We start from the raw sequence: 22,542 nt of genomic DNA, 5'->3' as shown, positions 1-22,542 counted from the left end.
TTGTGCTCTTTAGCGAGAGTGGCCTTCTGACGGGCGACTTCTTCGAGATCCGCTGTCAGGCTTTTGAACTTGGACACCCATAAGTCTTTATCCGCTATGTCGGCCAGTTCAATTTCAAGATCGGGCTGACTTATCCCTGTGAATGCGGATATGTTCCGCAGGGATGGGTCAATGTCCAGCGGTGTGACAGGGAAGGACAGAGTGTTTTTTTCCTTTCTGAACTCGCTGAATCTTTCTCCAAATGCAGCTTGCATTGCCATAATTGCACGGTGTAAATAATCACAATTTATGTGATTGTTCTCTTCTTTGAACTCTCTCAGGGAGGGGAAGTGAGAGAGCGTACCTCTCTGTACATCTCTGGCAAACACTGTCATCTTGCGCTCAAACGCCAGAACATCCTCCAGCAACTGCAGGCCCGTGCTTCCCCTTCCCTGGAGATTTTTATTCAGCGTGTTTAAGTGACTTGTCATATCCACCATGAAATAAAACTTTTCCAGCCAATCGAGGTCTCCCAGTTCGGGATAGCTGAGGCCTTTGCTTTCCAAGAAGGTTCTCACATGTTCCAGACAAGCAGCGAAGCGTTTCAGCACGTCTCCCCTTGACAGCCACCGAACTCTGTTGTGCAGCAGGAGATCCAAATATGCGCTCTCGATTTCATCTAACCATGAACAAAACTGTCGGTGGTTTAACCCATTTGCAATTATTTTGTTCACTATCTTAATAACGAGGTTCATCACTTCCACACATTCAGGGGGGAATGTTTGAGCGCACATTGCTTCTTGGTGCAAGATGCAGTGAAACGTCATCAGCTCTCGATCCAGCGACTTTTGAAGTAAATTCACAAAGCCCTTCTGTGCTCCTCTCATACTGGGTGCACCATCAGTAGACACTGACACTAGGTGAGTGGTGTTTATTCCTTTGGCTTTTAGACAACTCAAAACAACCTCACAAATGTCCTGTCCCCGTATTTGGCCCTTTAGCGGTATGAGTTCAATCAGTTCTTCCTGCGGCCCATCAGAGTTCACATATCTGCATAACAGTGCTGTCTGCTCAATATCGTTTACATCACTTGACTCATCACAGGCAATTGAATATGCTTGAGCTGAATTGATGTCATCAATTTGCTTACTGGTGATGTTTGTTGCCATTTTAATGGTCCTGTCCTTGATGGTCTTTGCAGAGAGAGGCATTTCTTTAATTTTCTGAATAATTTCCTGTTTGTTTTTGAATTCGGAGAATAGATGCTCTGATATTTTTATGAATGATTCTTTTATGTATTCTCTGTCTGTGAACGGCTTCCCCTCCTTACGATCTCATGAGCTGCCACAAAACTAGCAGCTGTAGTTGAGTTTGGAGAGTTGATCCACTTCTTGAAAGTATGTTTGCTCTGCTCAACTTTCCGTAGTAGTTCCGAAATCGCTCTCTTTCGCCCATCTTCAGTTGGGTACTTTTCAGAAAATGCTGAGTGCTTGTTTTGAAAATGTCTTTCAACGTTACTAATTTCTCGCCACATATCAAGCACACAGGTAAGCCAGCGTCGTTGGCAGTGAAGACAAAGAAATCTGTCCATGGAGAATTAAACTCTCTATTTTCTTCTGAGATTTTTCTTTTTTGGGATGTATTCATGGTTAGCTTACCGCGGGGGTCGCACACTCAAGAAGCCGCCTGCAGGTAAAGGCGAAGGCTATAGACGTGGATGTGATGCATATTTTAATTGACAAATTATAAAAACTTTTTAAAAATTCGATGTTAAAGTATCACCTCGAACTCCAAGATAACTGTGCAACAAAAATAAAATATATAAATAGAAATTAAATTAATAAATAACCGTTATTCTTTTTTTTTCCTTTTGTCAAGGCCGAAGGGAGCCACAACAAGGAGGCTGAAGAGCCGCATGCGGCTCCGGAGCCGCAGGTTGCAGACCCCTGCTCTAGTCTGTCCCCTGAGAGACTCCACCAGCAGACACCTGTCCGGCTAGATGGTTCCTCCTGCCTGGCTTCAGGGCCGGCTTTAGGGTGATTCCCTGAAATCAGGCCCCGTGCCCCTAAGAGGGCCCTGCAAAGTCCCAAAGGATCTGCCGCCAAAGTCCAGCTCCTTTGAATCAGGCCCCGTGGTGCCTAAAGCTGGCCCTGCCTGGCTTTCTTCAGCAGGGACATCCAGACTGCATTCCTAGCAAGTCAAGACCAGGATCGGTTAGGAGGCCTCCAGAGTCAGGATCCCTGTTTGGGCCTGACACCCACAGAGGCAGGTAGAAGAGCTAGTGGTAGGGTTACCAGATAGCAACTGTGAAAAAACAAGATGGGGTGTGGGGGAGCATAGGTGCCTATATAAGAAAAAGTCCCCAAAAACAGGACATCTGGTCACCCTAGCTAGTGGCAAAGATGGCAATATACCCTTTTCCTCACATTGTAGATTTTTTCCTGCTGTGGTACCTGTAAAAGTGCTAGAAAAATCACGCTTCTGCCTTTCTCTGCAGGCAAACTCAACAGACCAATTCCCTTTGCCTGCTAGCTGTCTTAGGGTATGGCTACACTTGCAGCTGTACAGCGCTGGGAGTTAAACCCGTCTTCGTACAGCAGAGATGGGAAAGCACTGTAGTCTGGCCACACTGACAGCTACCAGCGCACTGTCGTGGCCACATTTGCAGCATCTGCAGCGGCATTGAGAGCGGTGCATTATGGGCAGCTATCCCAGCGTTCAAGTGGCTGCAACATGCTTTTCAAAAGAGGGGGGTGGGGTGGAGTGTGACAGGGATCGTGGGGGAGAGAGAGAGTGGATTTTTGGAGCAGACACTGTCAGCAGCTGCCTTGCAAGTTCTGACCCCCTAAAGCAAATAGCCCTCTGTTTTTTTCCTCACAGACCAGATAAGCAGCCACGCTGCCCGCCAAGCTGCTTCTCTCCTCAACCTCCTTCCTTCCCCCTCTCTTCAAGCAAACACTAGCTGTGGGCGTTCCAAAGGGAGCTCATTCACAGCAAACAGGAGCTGTGTTTGTTTTTTTGATAAGCAGCTCCAGGAGCCCCGAGTTCACAACAAAACAAACAGAGGCATCACAACAAAACAGAGAGAGTTATCTTTACTTAAAAGCATTATGAGAAGCTTCCGGAGGTCAGTTACAGCGTAGTAAGATTATTCCCTGTTTACACTGGCACCCCAGTGCTGCAAAAGCAGCGCTATTCTCTTTATTCCTCTCGCCGACGTGGAGTACATGCAGCGCTGTAGCCAGGGAGATACAGCGCTGTATGTGCCTTGCCAGTGTGGACGGGGAGTGAGTTACAGCGCTGTAAAGCCACCACCAGCGCTGTAACTCTCAAGTGTAGCCAAGGCCTGAGTCACTGCAGTCATGTGCCTATAGTTTTGGTGCAGACTATTAGATAGCTGTCTTATGCCACCCCAGAAGTGGCTGCATAGCAATGGCAAGTGGAGCGATTCAGAGTGTGTATGTCAGCACTGAAAGGCAGTATGAAAATTAAGCCATTATGAAATGGGACAACTAATTGGGAGTCCAAAATCCCACCCCTCAAACCATCTCAGAATTTTATTATTTCCAAGTAAAAGTAAATGGAAGGTGAACTCCTTCTCCCAGGACAGGACAGTCCTCTGGGAAGGTTAAAGTACACCTGTGAGAGCACTGAACCAGATGACTGATTTTCCTTCTTTTTGCCACTCAGAGGGCCATGTGGGGCTGGCAGCTATCCATTAACCCACCTAAGACTGAAATCCTCTTGTGAAAAGGTAAATCACTCCCTTTAAAACTGGGGAAACCTTCAAGTGGAATAGAGGAGGAAATCCACTGCTGAAGACTAGCTCTCCTTCTGAACCTATGGTGTCTGGAGCAGCGGCAGCCTCCACTGTGGAAATCTTAGGCCTGAACAGACGTGGAGAGTAAATTCCCTTCCCACCAATCCGATGGTCTATTCATCTCCAAATCCAGATTCACTGGTGCAGGTAGTAAGAGGAAATGACTAATACTGTTCGTTCTGATCCAGTTACACACATTGGATATCGCTGGTACTAGCTGAAGCAGAGATGTGGTCGCCCCATCTCAAAAAAAGTTCAGAAAAGGGCAACAAAAATTATTAGGGGTATGGAATGGCTTCCGTATGAGAAACAATTAATAAGATTGGGACTTTTCAGCTTGGAAAAGAGACCACTAAGGGGGAATATGATAGAGGTCTATAAAATCATGACTGGTGTGGAGAAAGTAAATAAGGACGTGTTATTTATTCAGAACACAAGGACTAGGGGTTACCAATTAAATTAATAGGCAGCAGGTTTAAAACAAAAGGAAGTATTTTTTTCACACAATGCACAGTCAATCTGTGGAACTCCTTGCCAGAAGCAGGCCAAGACTATAACAGGGTTCAAAAAAGAACTAGATAAATTCATGGAGGATAGGTCTCTCAATGGCTGTTAGCCAGGATGGTCAGGGATGGTGTCCCTAGCCTCTGTTTGCCAGAAGCTGGGAATGGGCAACAGAGGATGGATCACTTGATGATTCCCTGCTCTGTTCATTCTCTCTGGGGCATCTGGCATTGGCCACGGTCAGAAGACAGGATACTGAGCTAAATGGACCTTTGGTCTGACCCAGTATGGCTGCTCTTATGTAGTTTACTGCCCTTCAGCTAAGGCCAAGCATTTAGGAAGTAGCAGTTTAGTGGAGAGGACCCTGAAAGATGCCATCCGCTGCCAGTATGTGGAAAACCTAAAATGGAAGCCGGACCAGGGCAAGGCATTAGAGATGACGTGCAAGTGGGACGCCAGCAACCATTTCCTCCCCGAGGGCAGCTTCACCCGATTTGCCAACTGGAGGCTCATCCACAGGGCCTGGCTCAACTGCATCCCGCTGAACGGAGCTGTCCATCACGGGAATCGGGACAAGTGATGTAGGAAGTGCAGCTATGCTAATGACATTACCCCACGTCCTGTGTAGCTGCAAGCCCCATTCCAGAGCCTGGCAGCTGCGACACACCATCCAAAATCACCTGGTCAGAGCCATCCTGCCACCCGTAGGGAAGGTTGCTGTGAACTCCACCATCCCCGGAACCAACAGCCAACTGCAACCGGACATAGTCATCACCAATGAGGACCAGAAGATCATCATCATGGTGGACATCACAGTGCCCTTTGAGAACAGAACTCCGGCCTTCCACGATGCCCAAGCTCAAAAGGTGGAGAAATACGCCTCTCTGCCCAAAACCTTGAGAGCTAGGAGTTACCGAGTTCAGACATGCACTGATCATCGGAGCCTTGGGCGCATTGGACCCCAGTAACGAGCGAGTGTTGAGAGAATGCAGAATTGGTCAATGCTACACTCGGCTGATGCAGCAACTCATGGTGTCGGATGCCATCAGATGATCGAGAGACATCTACATAGAACATAGCACCAGACATTGGCAATACCAGTGGGGATGAGCTGGAGTGCCAACGAGAAGCACAGTGGGGAAAGTAACTCAAATACTTTCCTCATGGATTATATTTTCAAAATGGACAACCTATCCTAATTCTCAATTACTGAGGGACAATCTTCACTCATGGATATATTTTGCTTTCCATAACCAAATCTCTGTACAACTTTTCATGATGCTAATATCTAAACTATTCTTAAATTTATTCAGCTAAATTTGGGTTATTGCTGATTATGCACTATGTGTATCATATGACTTTTAAAAACAAACTTTGTATTTGTGGATAATCTAAGTACTATATCCCGATGTACAGACATTCTTTTCTCAACCTGTGTATTATATAATTTTAACATTAGCTTTAATAAAATTTAAAATCTAATAGTTCCCACAGCTATGACTATTTTCTACTCAGCCCTAGGGATAGATTCAATCCATTATGTACAACGGCTCCCAGCAAACATAAGGCCCTGCACGCCTTAAGCATCTGATAGTCCCCTCACACTAAAGGTGCACCCTGAGAGCAGGATCAGACTCAAACAGCACTAGGGCTTTGGCTACACTTACACTTCAAAGCGCTGCCGCGGCAGCGCTTTGAAGCGCTAAGTGTAGTCAAAGCGCCAGCGCTGGGAGAAAACTCTCCCAGCGCTGTCCGTACTCCACCTCCCTGTGGGGAATAACGTACAGTGCTGGGAGCCGCGCTCCCAGCGCTGGGGCTTTGACCACACTGGCGCTTTGCAGCGCCGCAATTTGCAGCGCTGGAGAGGGTGTGTTTTCACACCCTGCTGCAGCGCTGCAAATTTGTAAGTGTAGCCAAGCCCTAGTATTCAATGTACAGATAGCCAGGATGAACAAACAGCTTCCTTCTCTTCTAGAGCAGCGGTTCTCAAACTGTGGGTCAGGACCCCAAAGTGTGTCACAACCCACTTTAATGGGGTCGCTAAGGCTGGCTTAGACTTGGTGGGTCTCAGGGCTGAAGCCCGAGCCCCTTCACCTGAGGCCAAAGCCTGAGGATTTCAGTCCTGCATGTTGGGACTCAGGTTACAGCCTGTCATAAACAGATAGTTAAGGGTTAAGGTCTCTTTTACCTGTAAGGGGTTAACATGCAGTATCTGATGACCATCTGACCAGAGGACCAATCAGAGACAAGATAATTTCAAATCTCTGTGGAGGGAAGCCTTTGTCTGTGTTCTTTGTTAGAGTGTGCTCTTTTTGGATCTAAGAGAGGCCAGTCATGTCTCCAAGTTCTCCTGGAGTAGTTCCTACTATTCAATAGTGAGTATTAATTAGAAAGGCGGATTAGTCTTATAATTTGATTTCTACATTTGCAATGGTGTGTTTGCTGAAGGAAATTCTTTATTCCTGTTTGCTGTTACTTTGCTTTTACTGAGAAAGAAAGGATGGGGGATTCTCTCCAGAGATTGATAAGTTTAGACCCTGTATATTGTTCCATTTTGGTTACAGAGACAGTGGCTTTCTTTTTATTCTTTAATAAATCTTGTCTATTAAGGACTTGGTTGACCTTTCCTTGGGTGGATTCTCAGGGAAAGGGGAGGGGGAGGTATCCCTCTGTAGTTAAGTCCCGGTATCTCTCCTAGGAAAAGGGAGGGGGGAGGAAGCAGGGGGGAATGGTTTATTTTTCCTGGGTGTAAGAACTCTATGGATTTGGGGCTCTTGGGATCCCCTAGGATTTTGGGGAAGGACTGTGTCCCAATCCACGTACCTGATTGGGTGGTGGCAGCTTTACCAGATCTAAACTAGGATTTTTAGTTTAGACGGAAACCAGTGCAGGTCCCCATATTGGAACCCAACAGCTCTAAGTGGGGGTGAGACCTATGACACAGCCCCCCCAGGTCAATGGGGCACAGGTTTCAGTCCCCCCATCCGGGGTCATGTAGTAATTTTTATTGTCAGAAGGGGGTCGCGGTGCAATAAAGTTTTGAGAACCCTTGTTCTAGAGCCACATTCATCCATAAAATGCCATAGCAAAACCTGTGACTGATCCATGTTGTCGAATCAAGGCTCCAGCAGTTGGCTCTCCTTGATGCTTCAGTCTACCGAAAGCCCCCAGGGTAAGGCTCTCAGCCAGTCATACAATACTGGATGTGGTGTGAAAAGCCCTTTCAGAGCCCTGGCAGGCGGACAGCCTGAAGCATGAGATTCAATCACCCTTATTTTAGCATGATTGGTCCCAGCAATGGAATGTAAAGCAACAACCGTTTGCAGATTATAGCCCAGGACTAGCAGCAAGGAATGGCCAAATGCTACCTCCAGCTCTGCATCTGTTATTTTGGGCAAGTCACCTAACTTCTCTTTCATCATTTCCCTTCTCTGAAATGGAGAGGTTTCTTGTGTCACAGAGAAGTCAGGAGGCTTGTTAAACTGATCTTACAAATGACAAGTGCCAACTACTATCAGAGTGACCCCTTCTTTCTCTTGTTCCTCAGCACGGTGACAATTAATCTTGTGTGAAATAAAGAGTGAGGACTCCCAGGGGATACTAGTTACATCCTTTTTATTTTCTCTAGAAAAAAATCAGAACATAGAGCTGAATTTACATAAGCCACCAGTGCCTTGTGGATGACATTAATGGTGTGAAAGATCTCATGAAGACTGAATACATGGATCATCTGTAAACCGGCTGTGGGGTCCCAGCGGCAGAAACCAGATGAGCAGAGGTGATCACCATTCCTAAAGTGGCTCAAAGTCCCTTTGGCACATGGATGTGTTGCCTGTTCTGCTTTCCCTCCCCAGGCCTTGAGAAGGAAAAGAAAGCTGCGTGGAGTGGCTAGGAATGAGGTTTTCCCCAGATTTCATTTAGATTTCCTCAAACTCCAAGGATCAATTATTAGTTGGGGATAATTAAAGTATTTTTACAGAAATACAATTTTTTATGCATAGGGTATTTTTAGTCCAACACACACTCTCCCTCTCTCACAGCCGTAGGGGGAAACCCAGAACATTTCCCACCCATACCAGACACAGAGGTCACTATGGAGTCTACATAAATGGGATGTAGTTCAATATCAGAGCAGGAACAGGGATGCCAAGTAACGGTAAGACCATATCAGCCATCAGGAGACAGTCTAGGGGCCTCACTAATACACTCTTTGCCTGCATGTATAACAACTGGCATTAAGCTGACCATTCCATTGAAGCGGAAGGGAAGAGCGAAACTGAGACATCTGGTTGCCTGCTGGAGAAGACCCCATTACCATTACCACTGGCAGCCTCTTTGCCATCCGAGTTCCTTCTAAACTCTAAAAGGCCTTTATCAGAAGCCTTATCTATTTGTTCCTCATTCTGCTCCAAGCCTTTCAGTGGAGAAGATTCCTTGGTAACTCTCCAGAATCAATTTATGAGCTATGGCTGCTTTCCCCTAAGCAGGGGGCGCCAGGGGTGGAATGTCTTACATTCTCCTAGGAGAAGACTCCAGGTTTGCAGCTGAGGTCTGGGTGTTGGATTACACTGGAGATTTCCTCTTTTGTGTTGCCAAGTGTTGCAAATATGGGAGGGAAAGAAAGGAGCTCAACAAAATTGCTGGTAACACTTCAATATCAGATATACATTCAAAAGAGAAAGAGAGGGGATCCATTAGGAACTGCATTCGAGTTACAAGCTGCAGTAGGCCTGTACTAAAGTGACTCAGACAAGCCACTGCGTCATCAGTTCCAAGCCAGCACTAGGGAGACATAACCTTCCTTCCTGAGCCTCATTATTCCATTTGAAAGACATGACCAAGTCCCACACAGAACTCAGCATTTCAGTGACATGCAGGCCACTTTCTAAAACCTCTTTAAAAACAATCCCCTCCATGGAGAAGTGAGTGGTTAACTGTTTCCCCCTTCAGTGTGATATGCTGTCCCTACAATTGTGATGGCTGGCACAGTGCAAGTATGTGGATGTGTTACTGGCTCCTCAGCAGGCCTGGTGCTAGCACACTGCACTACTACATGTGTAGGGAGAAGGGAGCCCAGTCCATGCTTATAGAAATAAAGCACCATGAGCAGCTCTACAGTGCTTCCTGGAGCTGTTCGATGAAGATGCTGATTGGTCACAGCTGTCCTCTTCAGCTGGGAGAATGGTCTTTGTAAAGGGAAAAAAGGAGAGAAAAATATCTAGATTAAAAGAAAAGGGGACAAAATGCTATAAAACCAGAGCAGGTTTGCGTGAAGACAGAATTTGCATACAATCTCTAGCCAATTGTGCATCTTGGTGGAGACCACGGAACAGGTTTTCAGTAGTTGTCACTGTACAGCAGATTGTTCTCTTTTTAACACCAAACAGACTAAAAGCTGTCATAGATCCACCTGCTGGTACTGTGCTGTGGTAGCCACGGGAGCTAGACCTGAACAGGTATTGACAGCTCCCTCTATACCACAACTGAAATTAGCACAGCTTTCTTTTTTTTTTTTTAAAAAAAAAAAGGGAGGCTCCATCTTTCACCCAGCTCTGGCCTAATATTTGCAAACTTATCTGAGGGCCGCTTAATGGTAGCGGTATACAGCAGCTAGTCCTAGAAAGTTCCACAGTTCCCCAGAAATCTGTGGGGGAAGAAAGGCTGTGAGCTCGGAGAATAAAGTGCAAAATGCTTGTGTCAATAGCATGAATCAGAGCGTGGAAGTGGAAAAAGCAGCGGTGGCAGATTTGCTAGACCCTTCACCTAGTATGCTATCGATATAAAGAAATTTCTCCTCTACAGACCAGTTCGTAGAGGTGGGAGTTTCACCTATATATAGGTGTCACGGTGCTCCTATGGAACACACCTCTCCAGGTGTGCTTATCACTAAGTTACACCTCTACAGAGGCTTGACTGAGCTTGCATGGATAACAGCAGAAGACTGTAGAATTCACCTCTAATGCAGGTGTGTGTACCTATGTGACTGTCACCGCTATGTAGGCATCCGGGCCAGTGTGAATGAGATCTTGAATATCACAATGTGAGATTATGGAACCCCCTCCCCCAACCACACACCCCTTCCCCCAAGTATGCACATGCATGTCAGAGACAGGTGTGATTTCCTGCACAACTGTACATTCCTGCACCATGCTGGTGAGTACGTGGGTGAGTGGGAGTATTGGGGCAGCACAGTACGAGTCTCTGAGATTACTCAGGAAGTTGAGAGCTGCTGAAATCATCTTGGTCAGGGAGTATTTCAGCACTGCCAGGTATGTACAGTGCATGGGAGTGGGAGATAAAAATCACAAAACAAAGTCCATAAAACAAGGAGGTTTTGGGGGGCTCTGTAAGAAGAAACCGCTGGTCATTTGACTCTCTAAAGCAAGTCCTCTCCCTTGTGGGTAGAAGAGCATAAGAGTGAGCAAGGTGCCTGGGAAGCGAGGCACTGTTGAGTGGCCTCCATGGGCAAGGGAGTGCATTCTCAAAAAGAGGTGGGCAGTTAGTTTTGGGGGGCTGGGAGAAAGCCTAGGTGCCACCCCCTATGGCTCGCTGGCAGCATTATGGCGTATAAGCAGGAGGTGGCTGGAACTGGTTGATCACTTCGTACTCCGCTGGGTAAGGTTCATTCTCCTCCATCTCCGACAGGAGCTCCAGTGCCTGCTCCTCCTCCTCGGTTGGGTAGTGGCGCAGCAGGTTGGCAGCAGTAGCGAGGATGGAGGCTCCACCAGCTCCCGCCACTAGGTAAAAGCTGACAGCAAAAGTGACGTAGACCTGAGATCCATGGTACTTTTTGTGCTGCTGCTGCTGCGCAAGAATCAGCTCCGAGGCCCAGTAACAGAATCCAATCACAGTGGCACATTGCAAAACTGAGACCAGCAGCCATGGAGGATATGCGAGAGAGAGAGAGAGAGAGAGAAGTAAGTGACCAAGGAGGAAGCAAATTACTCTATTTGTTAGGCACAAAACAAACAAACAAACAAAAAAATCAATGAGACTGCACAGGAACCCCCCTGGGAGATCACAAAGTAAACAGAAATGCCAGATTTTCAGGGCCAGCCCTACGGCTCTGCACAGTAATGCCCACAGGAACCTCAACCCGACTTCTATAACCTGCATAGCATGGTGGGAGGATTTGTCAACTAGAAGAGGGAGAATGGACGTGATAAAAGCCAAAATAGGTTGGGCGAATTCATGGGCACTGTGGGCTTTAAGGATGAGCTGAACAGGCCTGGGAGTCAGGGCCAGAGCATTCAGTCTCTAAACTCATCTTTCACAGACAGGGGCCAGCAGAGGGGAAGGGAAGTTGAAGGTTCATGCAAGTTACACACCTTTGGCACATGTCCAGGGCTGATTTATAACAACCCTGGTCACAGTGCAGATAGCACGGCTGGCACCTGTGCGACACACAGTAGGTGGAGTGTACAACCCTGCTGCCACTACGATCAATGGCAATTCTTCCCCTGACTTGGGGGGAAGGGGAGCCATAGTTATCTTGGTTCACTCTGTCTGTGCTAAGGGATCACTCTGGAAATGAAACGTACCAGCTCATCCTCATTAACAGACTAAATATAAACTTCATCCTAGGCCTCTATTTCTCATAGATTTAACCCCCACTTTTCAAGCTGCAGCTGCACAATGTGGCGCAAGAGTCCTGCAGCCAAGGGCACAGACTCTAGGACCCTACCAATGCTCTGTGCTGACAGCAGAGGGGAACATAAAGGCACATGAGCTCTGCAGCTGAGAATGTTGACCTGGCAGGGATCAGGGACACAAGGAAGGCAAGGAAAACCCCTTTGGATAGCAATACTATTTCCCATTTGCTACGCTCCGAGGTATAGTTGGCTGCGGGCGTACAAGGGCCCAAGGTAAGATATCAACTTAGCACCATCAACTGCAGCATGGGAAAGCTAACTGCTGCGCTCGTATGCCACCTCACATAACCAGCCTCACTGAGGTGCAAATGCCCTGGCAGTTACCTGTGAGAATGTGAGCAAAGGCATAGCGCCGAGTGATCTTCAGCGCAGGATGCTTGGGTCCAAAAACATCCAGCAGGAAAGCTGAAAGGCTGCATATTATTCCAAGGAAACAGAAAGCAGCGATGACCCGGAGCAACAAGACTGTCTGTGGATTCATGCAGTAGTCTGAGAAAGAGAGAATACAAAGTGTCAAACCTCAAAATCTCACTGTTTCACGATGAATTCTGAGCTGCTCAGCTCATTCAGACACTAAGATGGTCTTTTCAGAGCCGAGTCATTTAACCTTCCACATGCATCAGAATCCATGCAGGGGATTGCACAGGCATCAGCCTTCAACTATCAGGCCTTTATTTGGGGCATCTTCACTTGGGGCTCTGCAGAGCACATTTCTACTGAAAGTCACATTCTTTATCCAGACACCATATTTCTGTCCCTCGGCCAAAGCAAGGATCACTGATCAGTTATCAAACATGACAACATCAAACTCATTGACTTCAGTCCAAGGTGTGGGTGCTCAGTGCCTCTCAAGGTGCTTATCACCCCATAGTTTGTAATTGTGTACAATGGTTTTCCAAAGCTAGTGAAAGGCACTAACAAAACAGAAGAGATACAGGCGCAAACCAGGACATTGCCAGTTGCATTTACCTCAATATTCCAAAGTGCATACACTGCAACTGTCAGCCAGATCAGTCAAATATTTCACTAGACGTTATTATGCTGATGAAACTGACTCAGGGAACACAGACAAAAATCTAAGGCAGCTGAGCCAACAGGAAATAACAAAAGAGGCTGCAAATTAAACTGAGTTAGTAATAAAGCCTCCTGGTAACACACCTAACATTGTTTCTAGACGAATGAGTAGTGCTGTAGAAACGGAGGTCACCTTGCAACCCAGAAGTGGCCATTCCTTCACGGGTTAACTCTGGTCTGCTCTTATTCCAATAGTGATCTATGGTCACTCGTGTTGGCAAGCTTGCCTTCGTGTGAGTTTTACGATGCTGAAATGTGCTGATTTGGCAGCCCACAAGAATGAAATTCCTTTTTTGTCCACAGATTAGGTACAGCCAGGAAAGCACTGGGCAAGTTCCCCCAAGCCCACCCACCACCATACTCAACCTGGAGTGGTGATGGCATAGGGCAGTTCCATCTCCAGGGTGGTGCCAGTTCTCAGCCTCTGAGGCTGAAAAGGAGAAGGCCAATTAAGGTTTGGTGGGATGAGGGGTTAGTTCCTTTAGTCCAGCAGCAGCAGCATTAGTTGTAGCACAGAATGATCACTGTGGCTTCTTTTGTATTATGGCTAAGAGATGCTGATAAGCACAATACACAGAACAGCTTACATAAGAGGCTGGATGCAATTACTCCTGTTTGTTGATGACAATGAACCCTCTTTTTCTAGCATCCCCAGCAAAGTGAAAAGGTTTCAATCATTTAACACTGCATAAGCATCACCTGTTAACCACACGTTAGCAGTCTGAAAATTGACATTAATTTTTATCTATTGCCTGCAGCAATTGTGTTCAGCATGCTGCTAACAGAGCTGTGTGACACCTCTAAATGGACAATCTACCCTAAATTCTCAATTACTGAGGGACAATCTTCACTCATTGATATATATATAACTTTTCATGAGCAATGCACCTGAATACTTGGATGCTAATATCTAAACTGTACTGTTAAATTTATTCACCTACATTTGAGTTAATGTTGATTATGTATCTTATGAGCTTTTTAAACAAACTTTGTATTTGTGAATAGTCTAAGCACTATACCCAGATGTACAAACACTCTTTTCTCTACCTGTGTATTATATAATTTTAACATTAGCTTTAATAAAAAAAATTAAATCTAACAGGCAATTGGGTATGTGGAAAAGTCAGCTGGCTGAAAGAGTGCAACCTGATGAGGAAGGTTTTAATGATGCAGACAATGAAATGGCTGGGGTGGGTTTCTATGCACTGTGCACAAAAAACTGACCCAGTTACACAATCCATACATTTTTAAATCCTCCAGAGACTTGTTCCAAACTAACTCATGAATATCCTCTCTTTCTTTCTCTGTCCTCTCTTCTTTCATCGAGCACCAACTTCCTCTCCATCCATGATCTTCCCACTTAACATGAGCTGCAGGCTTGTGTAGCAGCAATCTGGATCTGCCCTCCTGGAGTTCTCCCATGCACTACTCTCCATCTCACTTCCAAATAACAACTGCAAGTTTTCACTCTTCTCCCTCCTTTGCCCATCTCACTCCGTTCCTCTCCCCCTCTGATGTTACTGGACTGCCACATTAGGTTGGCAAGCATGGCAGGGGTGTGTTAATGTGGCTTCTATGAAAGACTACACAGAATAAGGCCCAGATCATAGAATCATAGAATAGCAGGGTTGACAGAGACCTCAGGAGGTATCTAGTCCAACCCCCTGCTCAAAGCAGGACCAATCCCCAACTATTATATATATATAATTTTTTTTGCCCCAGATCCCTAAATGGCCCCCTCAAGGATTGAACTCACAACCCTGGGTTTAGCAGGACAATGCTCAAACCACTGAGCTATCCCTCCTCCCTCCAGATCATGGAACTGGATTCCCACATGCACCCCCCAGCAAACACCACCACCTCCATCAAACTAGGAGGAGAGTCACCTGCAGAGGGGAAGCGAACGCTTGAGGTGAAGTTAAACATCCCATTAGAAGACATCAGAAAAGCCTGACACTCACAGCTAACAAGGGCATGGTTACAGCAGCGGTTCAGAAGCTGAGACCAAATGATGCTCTTTGTGGATCTAAGGGGTCACTCATGTGGATCCAACTGTGATTTAATATGAAATTATCATTGTGGGATTTCTCATCTCCTTGCTACAGTGGTAGTGTCAAATTCAGATATTGGGTAACATCAACCTACACTGTACAAACAAACCTAGCTATATTGTGAAGACTTTATGTAGATTATTTTATCCTCCACTAAGTACAGGTCAGTTAGAACCAAGGTTCTCTTTCTTCAGGCACGGTTTGTATTTATTTTCCTTAGAAAGATCAGTGCACACATAGCAGCTGCTTTTCAACAGTCGTGTGTCTTACCCAGTATTATAGTTATTGAGGGCTGAGGGAGGCACAAGGGATGTGACTGAGTCACTGGCACAGCCTGTGTTAGAACGCAGGACCTCCAGGCCCCTGGCTCTAATCACGGCCTTGGTAACAGAAAGTCACAAGCGGCTTCTGATGCTTTTTGGCGGGCTGCTTGACTTCCCCTCAGCTGTTCATTTCTCTTAGCAGGGGAACTCCCATCCTAGGTTAGTGGTGCTGTTTACAGCACAGAGCCCCTATGTGAGGCTTTGTACATGAGTTATTTTAGTCTAGTCTCTTTCACATTGAAAATATCGTCAAGAACTTTCCAGCAGTGAGGTTAAAAGTGAAATTCAACAACAGAGACAGAAGCTGCATTTTCTACCTGTACTGTTCTTTTCTCTCGCCTTCTGTGGATTTGTCTTCTTAGGAAATGGGATCAGATCTTAACAGTAACAGCAGCTCCAGCTCATCTCAATTAACTTCTCCTTCCCCCCGCCCCAAGTGTACAGTGCTCACTTTATATTTATTTTTTATTACAAGTATTTGCACTGTAAAAAAACAAAATAAGTAGTATTTTTCAATTCACCTAATACAAGTACTTTAGTGCAATCTCTTCATCATGATAGTTGAACTTACAATTGTAGACTTATGTACAAAAAAAACTGCATTCAAAAATAAAACAAAGTCCACTCAGTCCTACTTATTGTTCAGCCAATCGCTCAGACAAACAAGTTTGTTTACCTTTGCGGGAGATGCTGCTGCTCAGTTCTTGTTTACAATGTCACTTGAAAGTGAGAACAGGCGTTCACATGGCATTGTTGTAGCTGGCATTGCAAGATATTTACCTGCCAGAGGTGCTAAAGATTCATATGTCCTTTCATGCTTAAACCACCATTCCAGGTGACATGCGTCTATGCTGATGACGGGTTCTGCTTGATAACAATCCAAAGCAGAGAGGACCAACACATGTTCATTTTCATTATCTGAGTCAGATGCCACCAACAGAAGGTTGATTTTCTTTTTTGGTAGTTTGGGTTCTGTAGTTTCTGCATTGGAGTGTTGTTCTTTTAAGACTTCTGAAAGCATGTTACACACCTCGTCCCTCTCAGATTTTGGAAGGCACTTCAGATTCTTAAACCATGGGTCGAGTGCTGTAGCTATCTTTAGAAATCTCACATTGGTACCTTTGCATTTTGTGAAACCTGCAGTGAAAGTGTTCTTAAAATGAACATCATCTGAAACTGCTGTAACATGAAATATATGGCAGAATGCGGGTAAAACAGAGCAGGGGACATGCAATTCCCCCTCCAAGGAGTTCAGTCACAACTTTCACACACGTTTTTAAATGAGAGTCATCAGCATGGACACATGTCACCTGGAATGCTGGTTGAAGCATGAAGGGACATATGAATCTTTAGCACCTCTGGCAGGTAAATATCTTGTGATAGCGGCTACAACAATACCATGAGAACGCCTGTTCTCACTTTCAAGTGACACTGTAAACAAGAAGCATTATCTCCTGCAAAGGTAAACAAACTTGTTTGTCTGAGCAACTGGCTGAACAAGAAGTAGGACTGAGTGGACTTTCAGGCTCTGAAGTTTTACATTGTTTTGTTTTTGAGTGCAGTTATGTAACAACAACAAAAATCTACATTTGTAAGTTGCACCTTCAACACTTGTAAGAGGTGAATTGAAAAATACCATTTCTTGTTTTTCATTTTTACAGTGCAAATATTTGTAATAAAAATATACACTTTGATTTCAATTACAACACAGAATATAATATATATGAAAATGTAGAAAAACATCCAACATATTTAATACATTTCAATTGGTATACTATTGTTTAACAGCACGATTAAAACTGTGATTAATTTTTTTAATCACAATTAAATTTTTTGAGTTAATCGCATGAGTTAACTGCAATTAATCAACAGCCCTAATAAAAACAAAGGACACAGGACACAGAGCTGCAGCTGCTAAAAATCAGAAACCCAATACTCTTCCTTTCCATGTTTGACCTAACTTTTCACTTCAGCTCATCATAAAGCAAATTTACACAACACTCTGTAGCTGGACACCACGGGGTTCATGTGCCTGTGATCCCAGGAATGAATGCACCATGAGCAAATTTCTTTGATGTTATCTCTGTGCTTCCACATCTCACCTGTGCACAGTCTTACAGTCATCTCCTAAGTCCCCCAATAGAGTGATATTGTAAAAGGTCTGCCAGGTTTTCATAGTGTAGCTTAGTAACTGTGAAGCACTTTCAGAACTCCTAGAACACCTCCTCCCTGCCGAGAAGCAGCCCAGGGCTTTATGAAGTGATGTCATCTAGGCCAGGGGAATTTTAAAGCCGTGATTTTAAAAACTGATCACTTGAATTAGCACAGCGGCCAAACAAACGGCAGCAGGTGCTGCGTTATCACATAGGAGTCAAAGCAACCTCAAAGCATTTGCCACTTGGGCCAGCTGGAGTTGTGAGACTTACAGAGGTGATGTCAGCCTTTGACAGAGTGAGGAAGTCTTTGCACTTTTGAATTCCCTAGCAGCTGGTCATGAAGCAAAACCTAGAGCTTAGAAGGTCAGCTGTCCTCCCAAACTACAGGCACGCTATCCGTATGGCTGCTATTGGAGCACGGAGAGTGAGTTTATACAAAGGAAAAGGTGGCTATTAAATAAGTCATAGATGAATGCTTTAAAGGTGAACCTCAACATTTAACCAAATAAGATTCCAAAAGGGAGGGGGAAGTCATTGTTAAGCAATGGAATCAGTGCTGTACTTGAATAAAATTCACCCCTTTAGAGGCTCAGAAATCTGAGTAGCACACTTTATGGTTCCTCTGCCCAAAAGAATGACACATACCAGGCAACAGCAGCTCTGATTTCTCTGCTATGAAGAAGGTCAATCCTAGCACTAATTACATGGTTTTACAACAGACATGTAGGTTCTCCCCCACTTTAGGCATTTCAAAAAGCAAGTTTTTCATTATTAGCAACACGTTTGGAGTTGTGGCCCGGCTAACATTGGATCACTACACTGAGAGGAGGGTCCACGAGGAAAGGACAAATCCATATTTGGAATTGTGCACTTGCTGGCCAGCTCGTCAGAATACCCTTCTCACGTTGGTGCTCCCGCTCAAGAGCTAATTGACAAGTGGTGAGTCCTAAGGGCTTATTTACACAGTGGGTTAGCACACACCAGTGGGGTGTGAATTCTAATTTGCACCAGTGTGTGTCACGCACTAGCTGGCCCATGTGAGTCCTGCTGACGTGAACTAAAAATTCCCTAGTGTGTGTTAATGTAGTTCTATTTCAAACAGTACCACGTTAATGTGCACTAGGGAACTGTCAGTGTGCGCCAGCAGGGTCCACACGAGCCAGTTAGTACATGACATGCTGGTGTGGACCAGAAGTCACACCCCACTGGTGCACACTAACACACCATGTAAACAAGCCCTCAGCAACAACATTAGGATCTGGATTTTGGGGTTGGCTGGATCAGCCTCAACTCCAAAATTAACCACCGACTGACACTCACACATGGGATGCTAGTCTTTAAAATGAGGAACAGGCAAAATACTGGAGTCAAAGACTCCAAGTGACTTAATATTCTGAGTTAAAAGGGTTGCTCTAACCTGTTGTCTGGAATTTAATCTCTTTGAAATAATCTGCAGAAACATGCAGCAAGACGTAACGGATATACCGGTATGATAGAGGAAAGAGATTTAGATCTAAACATGACACAATCACACATTCATATGAACAACAACTTCTCAACCACATCTGACAGCAACTTGATTAAAACAGGAAATTAAAGGAAAAACTAAACTACACCAAAGTTTCTGTATTTCTTGCCTTCTCAAGAACATCCCCTTCCACTTCCCCAGCCAGTGCCAAGAACAAAGCTGATCCTAAGGATATGATATGGATAAGGATATGAAATGGTACTTTTCAGACTGATTTTTATTTAAAAGGAATTTGTGCTAGTTGAAAGATGCTGAACTGACAGACCTGAAAATGAAGACTTCTATTTATCTCCAAAACAGATGCAGAACACAGAGAGACAAGGCAAACTTCCAACATCAAAGTGTTTAAATAGAGGGACTCCATGGACCATTCAGACCTTGGTCTCTCAGTTAAGACTGACAACAAGGGAGGCATTTGTGCTATAGACACTTGTCCAATCTAGTTAGAGAAGCATTGAGTAATTTCACACAGATGATTAAGTAGCTATGAGGTAGGCAGTAAACAATATTGAACTGACCCATTGGTGACTCTTTACCAACCCACTGGGGCATACACTTTGTAGAAATTCAGAACCCTCAGCAAAGGGTTCAAATAACATTAAAAAGTTTATAATGCGGATCCACATTTATGAAGCTGAATGTTTTAGAGTGTCAGAAATGTATGGCTGGAAGGGACCTCAGGAGGTCATCTAGCCCCACCTCCTGTGCTGGGACTATATTAAATACACCTAGACTGCCTCTGAAGGTGTTTGAGTAACCTGTTTTTTTAAATTCTCCAGTGACAGGAATTCACAGCCTCCTTGGGTAACCATGGAAAGGGGCGAAATGAAGGGAGAGACAGAAACCCAAAAAACAATTTTGTTGTAAATAAAATATACAAATGTTCATGAAAAAAATTCAATGTGAAAAAATTGTTCCTTTTAAAACATGGAATGAAAGTTACTTTTTTTAAAATTTTTAGTTTGAAGTTTTTGCCAATTTTTCTCCCCCAATTTTTCACCACCTCTACTTTTGCTAATAAAGAAACTGAACAAGCAACTGTTTTTTTTATAAAATTTAAGTCATATACTGTGTTGTCTTTAACCTAGTGCAAATTTCCAATGATGTTCTTTACATAGCTCTCAGAACACTGTAAAGAAATCTGCAAAGACCTGGGGTGAAATCCTGTGGAATGAACTCCCCCAGGAACTAAAGACCATTGCAAACCTCACCACCTTCCTCTCCAAGCATTTCCAATCTCCAATGCACCTTGATGCATTTCTTTTACTTCCCTTCTCTAGCATGAATACAGAGCAATGTGTAAATGTAAAAGCCTTACCAAAGCAAGAAACTGGGAACAGTATGTGACAGATGTCAGCCATGTTGCTTAATGCACTACTAGAAGGTGCTCAGATACTAGGATGATGATTGTGGCAGAAGAACATGAGAATGGCCATACTGAGTCGAGACCAACGGCCCAGTACCCTGTCTCTGACAGTGGCCGGTACCAGATGCTTCTGAGGAAGTGAACAGAACAGGGCAATTTTGAATGACCCATCCCCTGTCATCCAGTTCCAGCTTCTGGCAGTTTGAGATTTAGGGACACCTGGAGCATGGGTTGTGTCCCTGACCATGTTGGCTAATAGCCATTAACGGACCTATTTGCCATTAACTTATTTAATTCTTTTTTTTTTAATTTAGTTATATTTTTAACCTTTACAACCTCCTATGGCAAAAAGTTCCACAGGTTGACTGGGAGTTGTGTGAAGAAACATTTCCTTTTGTTTGTTTTAAAACTGCTGCCTATTAATTTTATTGGGTGACCCATAGTTCTTGTGGTTTGGGAGGAGTAAATAACACTTTCTTATTCACTGTCTCTACACCGGTCATGATTTTATAGACTTCTATCATATCCCTCCTTAGTCGTCTCTTTTCTAAATATCTGTATAGACTAAAATACAGAATCCTGACCGTATTACGTCAATGGCAAAATTCCTACTGACTTCCAAAGGGACTATGAATGAAATCCTGGCTCTGCTCCAAAGAGCTCAGTCTAATTTCTGATAGAACACATTGAATGAGAGCCACTAAAAACATGGGGTGAAGTAGCACATGTCTTATCAAAATAATAACATGTAGTTCCCAGTGACAGTGCATGCAAACATCTTGCTGCTCACTCAACAACTGGCTATAGGTAAACATAGAGCAAAATTCTCCCCAGCACAGAGTTTAAAACAACCTTTCCCTCTACATGCATGGAACTGCCATTGATGCCACAGGCAATTCTGCGGAGACCAGAATATCAGAGCTGGGACACCCGCCATATAGCTCAACGTGCAGAATTCTGCCTTAAGAGCAAAGTCTGAAAGCAAGGCTCAAGCTATTCAGTTCTTTGAGCAGAGCAAACAGGAAATGAAGTCAGTCATTATAAAGATGATGATTTGGGAAAGCCATGGCAGCCGTCACTGTACAAATATGTAATAGAGACAGTATGGGAACTGACAAGCCCTTTAAATGTACAGTATATGGCACTAATGCTTGCTTCTGCTTACTGGACCTGGGCCATTCCCAACCACATACTCCCCCACATCCGATCCCAGGAGGAACAGAAAATAACCCATTCTCACCTCTAAGCAATTCTGGATCAACGTAGCCAAGTACATCAGCTACACCCAGCTCCTGACGGGAACAGGTCCCCCCGTGAATCCGTAGCCAGGCAGGCTCCGCCAGCGCAGTGCACAGGGCTGTGATAGACAGGGCGCCGGGCAGCGCAGAGGCCAGGCTCCTCTCTGGCTGCTTTGGCAGGGCACCTCCACTCTGGCCTCTCCGCCTGCGCCCTCCAGGCAACCCAGAGCCACCTGGGGTGTACATGCCAGAATCCTCTCCCTGCGATGGATCCAGTACCAAGGGGCACAAACCAGCTCAGTGCAGCCTGCCGTGGACCGCGCTGCTCTAGGTCCTCAGCAGGGCGCGAATGCCAACCAGGACAACCCGTCTGCGTGTCACGCAGAGGCCAAGCTTGGTGAGGAAATCCCAGCAACTAAGAGGGATGCCAGAGGGGCACAGCACCCCAGGCCCCCTCTAGGCACTTAGGAAGAAGGGAACACGGCAAGCACCCTCTGGAAGCAGAGTGGGCACCCAGGGGCCCAAGTGAGCACCTGGTGGGTGCTGCAGGTGGGGGAAGCTCTCAGCAGCTGGCAGGCTCCCTATTGGGGAGGAAGGGGAGCAGCAGGATCTAAGCTGGTCCCTGGGAGGCCCTGTTGGGCAGGGGGGTACAGCGGGGTCCGAGCCAGGCGGGGGGGTCCCTGTGCGGTGTGGGAGGGGCCCAGTGGGGTCCGGGCGGGGAGGTCCCTGTGCGGAGGGGGAGGGGCGCGGCGGGGTCCGGGCGGGGGGGTCCCTGTGCGGCGGGGTCGGGGCGCGGCGGGGTCCGGGCGGGGGGGGTCCCTGTGCGGAGGGGGAGGGGCCCCCAGGGGTCG

General features: G+C 45.5%; 1 protein-coding gene across 1 annotated transcript; it reads right to left on the bottom strand.

Annotated features, from left to right (window-relative positions):
• Positions 1–7,901: 7,901 nt before the first annotated feature.
• Positions 7,902–22,522, bottom strand: TMEM127 (transmembrane protein 127). The gene is made up of 3 exons (XM_039524553.1): positions 21,694–22,522; positions 12,280–12,444; positions 7,902–11,169 (listed from the first exon to the last, which is right to left on the bottom strand). The coding sequence occupies exons 1-3, from the start codon at positions 21,935–21,937 to the stop codon at positions 10,862–10,864; spliced, it is 717 nt and encodes a 238-aa protein (XP_039380487.1). The 5' UTR covers positions 21,938–22,522; the 3' UTR covers positions 7,902–10,861.
• Between the last annotated feature and the right edge of the window lie 20 nt (positions 22,523–22,542).

This window comes from Mauremys reevesii, linkage group 2 (assembly GCF_016161935.1).
Source record: "Mauremys reevesii isolate NIE-2019 linkage group 2, ASM1616193v1, whole genome shotgun sequence".
NCBI lineage: Eukaryota > Metazoa > Chordata > Testudines > Geoemydidae > Mauremys > Mauremys reevesii.
Note: the sequence above shows the minus strand (reverse complement) of the source record. Positions and strands in the feature narration are given on the sequence as shown.

What these genes read in the sequence shown, in the direction of transcription:
- TMEM127 (XM_039524553.1), bottom strand. Translation starts at nt 21,937, where the DNA reads ATGTACACCCCAGGTGGCTCTGGGTTGCCTGGAGGGCGCAGGCGGAGA. An exon ending in TGATCCAGAATTGCTTAGAG is followed by an intron (nt 12,445 to 21,693) that starts GTGAGAATGGGT and finishes TCTCTTTCTCAG; the next exon opens with ACTACTGCATGAATCCACAG. An exon ending in CTTTGCTCACATTCTCACAG is followed by an intron (nt 11,170 to 12,279) that starts GTAACTGCCAGG and finishes TGCTGGTCTCAG; the next exon opens with TTTTGCAATGTGCCACTGTG.